At 39.7% G+C, this 11,524-nt stretch overlaps 1 protein-coding gene across 1 annotated transcript; it reads left to right on the top strand.

Moving 5' to 3' along the window:
* The first annotated feature begins 5,896 nt into the window (after nucleotides 1–5,896).
* On the top strand, nucleotides 5,897–11,128 carry LOC144991941 (uncharacterized). The gene is made up of 6 exons (XM_078946208.1): nucleotides 5,897–6,050; nucleotides 8,394–8,542; nucleotides 8,798–8,920; nucleotides 9,531–9,555; nucleotides 9,634–9,675; nucleotides 9,801–11,128. The coding sequence occupies exons 1-6, from the start codon at nucleotides 6,038–6,040 to the stop codon at nucleotides 10,022–10,024; spliced, it is 576 nt and encodes a 191-aa protein (XP_078802334.1). The 5' UTR covers nucleotides 5,897–6,037; the 3' UTR covers nucleotides 10,025–11,128.
* The last annotated feature ends 396 nt before the right edge of the window (nucleotides 11,129–11,524 follow it).

Below are 11,524 nucleotides of genomic sequence, written 5' to 3'. Positions count from 1 at the left end.
CGTCTTTTTCTGACATCTGACAAAGATGCAATGTTTGAGACACTGTAGTTTAATATTTCGACATAATCCTGGCCATCAGCTCCTCTTATTCTCTTCAAGAGTATGTTGACTACCCATACTAATATTTTCAGACTCTTTTATTGTAGAAATTTTGAGTTAACCATGTTTGAAATCCAACATATTTTACATTTTCACAAGTGCTGAGCATCTTTTTCTGACAAAGATGCCATTTTTGGAACACTGTAATTCAGAATGTACCCATAATCCATGACAGTTACTACTTTAGTTCCCTTCAGGAACATGTCTACTACATAGTCTGTCATTTTCAGACACTTGTACTGTAGAAAATTGCAATTATTCATGTTTGAAAACACAAATATTTTATGTTATCAAAAGTGTAAATCGTCTTTTTCTGACAGAGATGCCATGTTTGACTCACTGTAGTTCAGGATTTACCCATAATCCAGGACATCAACTACTTGAGATCCCTTTAGGAACATGTCTACTACCTAATCAGTCATTTCCAGACACTTGTACTGTAGAAAATTGCAATTATTCATGTTTGAAAACACAAATATTTTATGTTATCAAAAGTGTAAATCGTCTTTTTCTGACAGAGATGCCATGTTTGACTCACTGTAGTTCAGGATTTACCCATAATCCAGGACATCAACTACTTGAGATCCCTTTAGGAACATGTCTACTACCTAATCTGTCATTTTCAGACACTTTTACTGCAGAAAATTGGATTTATTCATGTTTGAAAACACAAATATTGTATGGTATCAAAAGTATAAATTGTCTTTTATTGAGAGATGCCATGTTTGAGACACTGTAGTTCAGAATTTACCCATAATCCATGAAAACAACTACTTAAGTTCCCTTTAGGAACATGTCTACTACTTAATCAGTCAATTTAAAAACTTTTACTGTAGAAAATTGGAATTATTAATCACTTTAAGAAATTATTCATGGCATTAGTTTGTGTATTGTAGCATTTCAGGAATGATGATGCCGGTTTTATCAAAACTTCTCATTTATTTGAACAGCTTTCGTTACTGTCGGCCGTAACCACGCCATACATCCCAGAACCACAACACAGGAACTCCTCCACTCTCGCTGTACTTTCTCACCCACCACCACGCCCCCAGCTCTCCTCCTCTGTGGTTCCATTTCCAACTCCATGCACATTCAATGTAATCCTAACTGTTATACAACAGAACAATTTAACATCTAAACAACAGAACATTAACGATTGTAACAGAACACAGGGACGCTACACTATTTTAAATAAAACAACATTGTGAGGACACATTTTTAAGTGTGCTTGATTACGTCATAATATTATATTTATTATAAATAGGTCCTCCATAGCACCATCAGATGCTGCATGTGAGAATTTGGCAGACCACTTCAGGAGTAAAATCAATGCTATTAGATCTAGCCTTTTAACTCACAAATGTCTTGATTTTAATGAATCTATAACATTGTATTCATCAGAGGAAACACTGGAAAGTTTTGTCCTGGTTGATGCCGTGGCACTTGGTTCTCTCCCAGTTAAAGCCAACCACCTGCCTTCAGACCCAATCCCCACATCGTTGTTTAATACATTTCACGACTTTTTTGAGTTTGAGTTTTTAAATTTAGTAAATTGTTCTCTTCAGACAGGTGTCTTCCTTCTGCCTTTAAAAGAGCCTCTTCTGAAGAAGAGCAATTTAGATCCTTGAACATTATCAGTTACCTGAAAAGTCTAAAGAACACCTTGGAGGTGTTTCAGAAAGTACTCTTTGAGCTTGATGTCTTGAAACCAATCCCAAAGGTAATGTATTTAAAAAAATTAACTTCTGGTGTAAGCTTTCTTCTAAAAAAGCGGTGTTGAACTTGAGGCCGGGAGGCCTGATGTCCTGCTGGCCTTGGGGAGGGGGTTACCTGGAGCGTGGGGGCGGGTCTTCCTGGGAGGGCCCTGACTCATATCTGGGGCCGGGGCGGGGGGATGCTCAGGACTCCTGGGTGGTGGTGGGGCACCTGTCTGGGGCTTGGGGTGCTCCCCTGGGGCGGGGCCCCTCGTTGGGCCCTCTGGGCGGGGTGGAGGGGCTGCTCTGCTGGTCAGGCTGGGGCTTGCACTCTCTCCCCCTCTGCGCCCTCCTGCCCTCTGGCGTGGGGGCGCCGTGGCGGGCCCGCTGGCCCTGCCTGAGTCTCGGATGTGGCTGCCCGGCGGGCGGTCCGTCTCTATCTGCTGCGCTGAGTGGGTGCTGGGGGGGTCCCAGCCCCCGCTGCTGCTGCGGTGGGTGTCTTGGTGGGGGGGCGGCGGGGTTCTCTCCCTCTTAACACATTCCACCATCCACTTCAGCAGAAAATAAATACTCATTTGAGCACAGGTGTTAGGTACAGTGAGTCAAACATGGCATCTCTGTCAGAAAAAGACGATTTACACTTTTGATAACATAAAATATTTGTTTTTTCAAACATAAATAATTGCAATTTTCTACAGTAAAAGTGTCTGGAAATGACTGATTAGGTAGTAGACATGTTCCTAAAGGGAACTAAAGTAGTTGTCCTGGATTATGGGTAAATTCTGAACTACAGTGTGGCAAACATGGCATCTCTGTCAGAAAAAGACGATTTACACTTTTGATAACATAAAATATTTGTGTTTTCAAACCTGAATAATTCCAATTTTCTACAGTAAAAGTGTCTGAAAATGACAGATTAGGTAGTAAACATGTTCCTGAAGGGAACTAAAGTAGTAGTTGTCCTGGATTATGGGTAAATCCTTAACTACAGTGAGTCAAACATGGCATCTCTGTCAGAAAAAGACGATTTACACTTTTGATAACATAAAATATTTGTGTTTTCAAACATGAATAATTGCAATTTTCTACAGTAAAAGTGTCTGAAAATGACAGACTAGGTAGTAGACATGTTTCTGAAGGGAACTAAAGTAGTAACTGTCATGGATTATGGGTAAATTCTGAAAAACAGTGTTCCAAATATGGCATCTTTGTCAGAAAAAGATGCTCAGCACTTGTGAAAATGTAAAATATTTGGGATTTCAAACATGAATAACTCAAAATTTCTACAGGAAAAGTGTCTGGAAATATCAGTATGTGTAGTCAACATAGTCCTGAAGAGAATAAGAGGAGCTGATGGCCTGGATTATGGCGAAATATTAAACTACAGTGTCTCAAACATTGCATCTTGGTCAGAAAAAGACGCTCAGCACTTGTGACATTTTAAAATATTTTGGATTTCAAACATGGATAACTCAAAATTTCTACAGTAAAAGTGTCTGGAAATATTAGTATGTGTAGTCAACATAGTCCTGAAGAGAATAAATGGATCTGATGGCCTGGATTATGGCGAAATATTAAACTACAGTGTCTCAAACATTGCATCTTTGTCACAAAAAGACGCTCAGCACATGTGACATTTAAAAATATTTTGGATTTCAAACATGGATAACTCTAAATTTCTACAGTAAAAGTGTCTGGAAATATTAGTATGTGTAGTCAACATAGTCCTGAAGAGAATACAAGGAGCTGATGGCCTGGATTATGGTGAAATATTAAACTACAATGTCTCAAACATTGCATCTTTGTCAGAAAAAGACGATTGGACTTTGTCAAAATGAAAAATATTTGTGATTTCAAACATGAATAACTCTACATTTCTACAGTAAAAGTGTCTGGAAATATTAGTATGTGTAGTCAACATAGTCCTGAAGAGAATAAAAGGATCTGATGGCCTGGATTATGGCAACATTTTAAACTACAGTGTCTCAAACATTGCATCTTTGTCAGAAAAAGACGATTGGACTTTGTCAAAATGTAAAATATTTTGGATTTCAAACATGAATAACTCTAAATTTCTACAGTAAGAGTGTCTGGAAATATCAGTATGTGTAGTCAACATAGTCCTGAAGAGAATAAATGGAGCTGATGGCCTGGATTATGGCAACATTTTAAACTACAGTGTCTCAAACATTGCACCTCTCTCATAAGATGCTATGTTGTGACAAATCTCAAACAGTATTGACATTTAGATCAAGTCTCCTTTTTTATATTATAAAGTGTCTGTACTGATTCTGATAAATATTTTACATCGTAACATGTCCATATGTGCAGTGGCGGTTTTAGATATGGGCGATGTGGGCGGTCGCCCAGGGCGGCACTTCATAGGGGGCGGCATTTGCCGTGCCCGATGCGTGCGTTACTCATATGCGTTACTCATATTGTGCTACGATATTCAAAGAGGAAGTTTGCAGCTTTTAATTTGAAATTGCTTCAGCTACCAACACTTAACACTTTTACTTTGACACATCAGACTGTTAAGAATGTCTTCATCCTCTTTGCTCTTCACAGTTATGGTGCAAAAAAATAAATAAAAAAAAAATAAAAAAATAAAAGATGAAATAACTCAGAGTGAAAAAACGTAAAACAGGCACATGAAAAGGAATTGGGCAGAACAAACACCCGTGCTCAACTCAATTTTGACAAAAGCAGGCAATGGGGATTATTTCCCACAATACTTTGCTCTGACACGGCAGACCCGACACGCACGTGACCACCGCCCTCTGCTGGAAGACGCTTGCGGCCACACCTCTTTGCTGTAGTCTTTGGAACATTAGTCAAAAAACTCGAGAGGGGGGCGCAACTCGCCGGTGGCTGGCTGAATCACACTAACAGGCGTGAGGGGAGTCTTTTTCTATCTGACAATCAACTCTGAGCCGCAGCTGCTTCTCCCGTCATCGAGACGGAGCCGCGTGTGTCAGAGGGAAGGGGAGGGGGGATGAGCGCAGACCATTTTTTATGGATTGAGGTTTTTTGGAGGATTTCTGCTGTTGGTGTTGCACAAATTTAGGGAAATGCCAAATATTTTTGGAGTAATCCCACTGACGAGTTCTATGATTTAGTCTTTAATGTTTTATAAGACCTAAACATATTAATCACAATAAGTTGTTTTTTTAGATCTAATCCCTCTGATATGTTTCACAAAGACACACACAGGGCGTCACACATTAAGAAATTATTGTTAAAAATGAAGCAGGAGTCCAGCTCTAAAAAAAATGCTCTGAAAATAATGCTCTAAAAAATGATAAAAGAGCAAAAAAAACGGAATTATTTGATTTGTAATTTCTTATTAATATTTCCAGGCTTTCTTGTTTTGTTCTGCAGCATGTTCATATTTGTATAATTTTGACAGAATATATTTCTATGGGGAGCAACATATTATTTAAGGTTTAACTTGTGTTCCTGTTTTTATTCATATTTATGTTCAAAAAGTTCAATTTAAAAGGTTTAAAAGTTTAGCTTTAGTGTGTTCATTAAATGTTTATCTTCTTCGGCCCAAAACCTTAAGCGTGTTTTTAACTTAGGCCCCCTGTGTGACTGAGTTTGACCCCCCTGTAATATGAGTCTAGAACATTCATGCATTTTTTTGTGTAAAATAGCTAAATAGAAGATAGGGAACACAACAGGATGTTGTCAAATTTTGTAGGTGTCCGGGGGGGCGCCTGTGGGGTTACTCGCCCAGGGAGTAAGTCAGTGTAGAACCGCCACTGCATATGTGAAAACTTAAATTATATTTACTATTAACATAAATGAATGGGCTATATGGTTGGGAGTATATTTATTAACACCCAATTTATTCTTAGCCTTTTTATTAAAAAAAATATTTTATTATTTGATAAGAGTAGCTAGTGTATTTTTTCTCTAAACATTCATTTGACTTTTCACTGTTCTAAAATTCCTTTGAAAACCGGACTTTAGCCGTTGTTGCTCTGTTACCGTAAAGCTGAGAATGCGAGAGCAGTGAGAATTCAGGAGCGGCTCATTTGACACCGCAGTTCCGAATGACGGCTGGCTTGACGGCAGTGGAGGGGGGGCAGTACCAGCCAGTAACCTGGGGTAACCTGAGTGAGCACGTGGGGTGATGACATCATAATAAAAAACTCGCGTGTGACCGCTACTCCTCTCAAACGGGTTGTGGCTTTGCTTGGTGTTGGTGCTTTGCTGTCTTCGAGCCTGATCCTGAAGCTATGAAGGAAGCCGGTGAGTGGATCGCGAATCTTTTTTTGCGTGTTTGTTTATGTATTTCACGGCAACATGAATGCGAGAGGTGACAGTTGCGTTCAGGCGTATTAAAGGAAATCCTGCGTGGAAACGGCATTCTGTCTTTCTGAGGAGTTCAGAGGCACTTCTGTAAATGTAAAAAACGTGTCTTAGTCTAACGCAAAGACTGATCGAATGCATTATGAATGATCAGTACTATGCGCTCACGTTGGCTGCTTCCGTGGATCTGTGCTGTACGTCTTGTGCGTTTCGTTGGAAAAGCCCCCCCACGTGACTTTTCCTAATGCGGTTTGCAGCTCTGTGCCGCTGGAATACTAATTTCCCTGAAATACCAGCCCCACACACATGCGCTGGTGACTTAACCCGTCTCTAGAAGCGTGCCTGTGTTTACAGAGATCACCTTGATGCCTGGTGGTGGCTGTCAATCACATTCTTCTGCCTCTGTGACCGAATGCCCTCTTTACACCCCAAATGGAGACTGGATTTGGTAGTGGTTAAAAATATACAATTAAAAACTTGATAGAAGTTCCAGAAAAGAGGAGGTTACAATTTACTCGGACAGTTGGACCACGCTCCAACAGTGCATGAGGGCGGCTGCCTCCAGGGAGTCCTCATCCCAACGGCGGGTGGTTGTGGCGGGTAGCCACAACCACCACCAAGGGGGAAGATACTCCCTCACCAGGAGTATCTTCTCAGGGCCCTAATACACACAAAAACACACCACAACCCAAACAGTGATTAAAAGAAAAAGAAAAATCATGAGATGCACCTGAGCTGGGGGGGGTATTCCAGGAAGCATGTTTAAACTAGCTCGACTTTAACCCTGAACTCTGTCTGAAATCCACCTGAACTTGCTTACTCTGGGTATGTCTGTTCCAGAAGACCAGATATGTCATATCACTCAAATTCAAATCCCCCCCCCCCCCATCTTAATTATTATAATTGTTGAACTTTCATGTCTACGTTTGAGCCGGCAGATATACTTTTTTTATAATAAAAACACAATATGCATGCGTTCATTTAGGAATTTTCCTGCATTGTCGTTATCAAGTCTGATAGTAAGGGTGCTATATAAACTCATCATCCTCTCCCTCTCACTCATGGTGCAGAGACTTAAGCATAGGACAAAATAACTCAGCAAAACAGTAAAAAAGCTAAACAAATTTGGTCAAAACCCACTTAAACCCAAATCCGTCCAGACAGGCAAAGGGAATGGTATCCCACAATTCCTTGCGGTGCTGACCAAATTTACACCTGCTTAATTGAATTAATTTAAATAAAAGTAAAATGTCTGATAAGTGTTATTTTTAAGCTGATTTAACAAATACAATGATTTCTTAACTGAAGCAAATTATTCAGTTAGAGCAAAGTAAAAAAAAAGTTTTTTTCCAACATCCATATGTGATCTTATCCTCTCATGGAGGAAAAAGTATTATCTGAGCTTCTTCATCCACTAAATCATCTTCAAATGGACACGCCATGCTGCTTCACTTCTCTGAAAACAAACTAACCTTCAACTAAACCTGCTCAAGACCAGGTTATGTTCAGAGCATGAGTTGCTATGGGAACTAAGCATACCCTGAAACATACCTCCAGTTCTGGAACCGAAAGCTGAGGTTATCAACTTCCTTAGCCTCAAACTTACCGTGGGAGCTAGCATAACCTGCTTTCTGGAATTCCCCCCAGGACACCACTAATTTATAAGCCGAAAACAGGGGGTCCCCCTTACACAATACTACATATGGCCCCCACCAGCTACCGTAAGGATAAAGGGAGGAGGCAGCCACCTCCAGCCAGGTCCAACCACCAAGAGACTAAAATGGGCACAATAAAAAAAAAAAAAAAAAAAGGGGATAAAAGGGGGTCAAGCTTGATTAAACCATTAAAAACAATGACTAAAAACACTATACAGAGTTGCCACTGCTGCAAAACAGCAGTGGCAACTCTGTTGGAAAAAAAAAAGACAAATTGAGTTAGTTCTCCCTGGGACATGCACATCATGTTTACAAACCCTTAAGTTACCTCTCATGCCCCAGGGTCAGAACTCATGCCACCACCTGTTAATATAAAAACAATTTAAAATGTTGCAAACTCAAATGCTTAAAAACTTTAGTAAAAAAATGTCCACATGTCAAGATCACTCACCAATGCCAAACCAGGAAACCAACATCTAGTTGGAACTCCCGCAGCTGCTATTTATCAGCCTCATGGGCCAATCACAGCTCAACAGACAGGTGCTGGCTATGAATGTTAACCTATGGTACACCATGAGGGACAAACTACCACTCACAGCCCTGTCTGTCACACCTTCTTCTGTTCCAGCTCTGCTGATCGTCCTGCTTTCTGCAGCTGCTGCAGCAACGTCACATCTAAACTGCAGTGTCACAAAGTCAAAAGAGGGTTCCTTCGTATACCAGACCTCAGAGAATCCCAACTCCCCCAAATGCATCACGTCCTGGGAGTACAGGAATGTCAGTTTTTTGGTTTTGTTTATTGTCTGTTTGTTACAGAATATCAGAAGTAGTTTGCTGCTGAACAGAGAAGTGTTTCATGATTGTGCTCCAAAAGCTCTGGAAAATAACTCATATTTAAGAAGTAAATATTCATATGTGTCTACATGGATATTGTTTACCATAAAAGGCCTAAGACTAGCATAGTATAGTCCCTTTAAAGGCTTTGTTTTACATCAGAAAAAATGTATGACAGTGGGACTTTTCTTGCTTCAGGGGACCGTCATTAAAGACATCAGTGGAAAGCCAGACAGGAACCTGGTGATGAACCACACCCTTACCTCTGTGGAGCTGAGAGGATGCAAAGACTTTCTGCTACACAAGCGGGAATGTGGCTGGGTAAAAATTACACACAAACACACACACACACACACACACACACACACACACACACACACGCACACACACAGCAGAGTATTCAAAGAGTGAAGAATGAACCTTAAATTATATTAATATTTATATCATTAATAGGATTTATTTTAAAATTACCAAGCATTGACCAGTGTTGCTGGATAGTTTGTTTTAGCCCAAAAGTCTTGTAAAAACCTTAATTAATTAGATAATAAGGGATTCATTAGCTGTAAATAGCAGTAAGTAATCAACCATTTTGTTGAAAGTCCATCTTTTTACTTTTCATGAATTTAGGTAAGGTCAAATATGGCAGGTGAGACACTGTCTCCCCGACCACGCATCCCTGGTTGAAAGGTATCTTAATGAGGAACTATAAACCACAGAACCGGCCCAAATTATGTTCAGCCACTCAAAGCAAATTTTACCTGCAAAGTCAGAATCAGAACCTCCTAATTGGTCGGACAGCACTGCCTCTGACAGTCTGTTTAGAGTTGCTGCACATGCGGGCCATGTCTGTCTGTATTTGGATCTTTATCATGTTAAATGTTGAGGGCGCTCTAATCAGTTTCCACAAACCATAACTTATTCCTTTTTTTAGGTTCAGCTGGAGGCTTCCTGCTCTGGTAAGCTGCTCAAGGTGTTTTATCAAATTATAACCAGCTCATTACTCTGATTCACTTCCTTTTTTTTGTTCCTGCCAGTGAACTGCAGCCTCTTTGTGGTCAAGAGTCAGCCAGCTACCAGTAAGTTTAACTTCTGTTATGACCCAGATTCTGGAAATATCCGACTTTTAGATACTCACCAGGAAATGCTTATGTTGTCGTTTTCTTTCCTCTCTAAACTTTTGCAAATGTTTTTTGTCTGTCAGTGGTGTGTCTTTCTTCAAACATCTGCATCGACAAAGTGACTGCAGGAGTTTCTGCTGCCGCCGTTGCCATCGTTTTGCTGCTCCTGGCGCTCCTCCTGTGGGTTGTCTGGAAATGGAGAGCTGGAGGATGCAGATGTGCTCAAAGGCATTACACTCCTCCACGTGACCAGGAACAGGTTCAGATTGAAATGGAAGAAAAGGAAACAAGCAAAACACCTCTGTGACTGAAACCGGTGCAAAAGTGAAACTTTTAACTATTTAAACAAAACATATTGTGAAAAAGAGGCACTGGAACATGGAGCTCTGCAGAGTCTGAGCAGAATGGCTGTTTCCAGGGAAACGGTTATCCCTTTGCAGCAGAGGGATTCTGTGAGTGTTGGCGACTGCAACCAACACAGAGAAAAGAGGGACTCTGTTTTTGCAATAAATGCACATCATTTTATTACTGTTTTGTAAGTTTTCTGTGAATCCAGCATCATATCAAACTTTGTTTTTTTTTAACTGTTCATTAAGAAATTAACAATTATTGGATCAGGGTTTGGCTTCTGTTACCAAAGTAAAGGTTCGTTTTCAGGCTTCAATCCCAACTTTTGGCTGGAATCTTAACTTCCTTTTTGAAAACAGAATAACCTGGATTCAGGTCAGCAGGGGGCGTGTTTGTTACTTAAAGAACTCAGGCCACACTTACTCCAGTTTAAAGTGTTTCAGCAGTTCATTGAAAATAAATATATATAATGTCTTATTTTCAGCTCAAACATTTTTTCCCCACTCCAAACGCATAACAACGGTGCTTATGATCATATTGTCTATATTTTGATTGTGCAACTTCTACCTTTATGGGAATGGGAGTGTCTCACACAGTTGACACATGGGGGGGGAGGTAATGCAGCAGAAAGACAGTTTACAGTCATGTTTAGAAAAATGCTGAGTCAGCTTTGATTGTATTTAAACTGTTTGCTGCTGGTAAATCCCAGATTGTGTCACTGTTTATTAGTAAACCACAGCCGTTACTGATCAGAAGAATGTTCAGACGGTTCAGGTTCGGGTTAGGATTCCTCATTTTCAAAGGTTTTGGTGAAATCTTGTTTAAGAGGGCTTCTATATTTTTATGTGATGCTTATAAACTATGCAATACATCAAAAGTTATATTTTCACAAAGCTGTTTTTTAAAATAAATGTTTATTCTATTTTTTACTTTGATATATATATATATTTTTTTTACTTGTCAACGTGTCAACACTGCACAAATGATGACTCAACTTGCTTGACTTAAGGCTGTTTTGGATTTGGACTTTCACTTTGTGCTGAATAAAAACAGAAGAGGCTGACGTCACCGTTTTCCTGTTTTTTTTTCTCCACACCTGTAACAGTCATAAAGTTTTTATTACTCAGAAATCTGAAAGCTTCATTGGTAAAACATTAAAGATTTTGCCTGACGGGATTCCCTAAAGAAGAAGATCCCTATAACCCAATACAGCTGTTATTTCTTGAGATCTTATCATACTCTTGAAAGTATTACACTCTTTATTATGAACTTTTGTTGAAATTTCGTTTTTTAAAGTATTATTTGGGGGGAATACAATATCAAATAAAAATGTAGTTTTGACATAAATAGACACAATTTATTGTGGCAATTTAGGGTTGGCCTAATTTAAAAGCTGTCAAATGAACGGAAATCATGTTTTTGGTGTTTTTAACATGTACTTGTACCCCTTTTCTCATGA

Source organism: Oryzias latipes, chromosome 4 (assembly GCF_053564925.1).
Source record: "Oryzias latipes strain Hd-rR chromosome 4, Olatipes_Hd-rR_3.1".
In the NCBI taxonomy this organism is placed as follows: Eukaryota; Metazoa; Chordata; class Actinopteri; order Beloniformes; family Adrianichthyidae; genus Oryzias; species Oryzias latipes.
The sequence above is the reverse complement of the archived record's forward strand: the minus strand, read 5'-3'. Positions and strand labels throughout refer to the sequence as shown.

Bases quoted from the DNA above. Each gene is read 5' to 3' on its own strand.
- LOC144991941 (XM_078946208.1), top strand. The intron at 8,921-9,530 runs GTAAAAATTACA...TCCTTTTTTTAG, and splicing joins ACAAGCGGGAATGTGGCTGG to GTTCAGCTGGAGGCTTCCTG. The intron at 9,556-9,633 runs GTAAGCTGCTCA...TGTTCCTGCCAG, and splicing joins GCTGGAGGCTTCCTGCTCTG to TGAACTGCAGCCTCTTTGTG.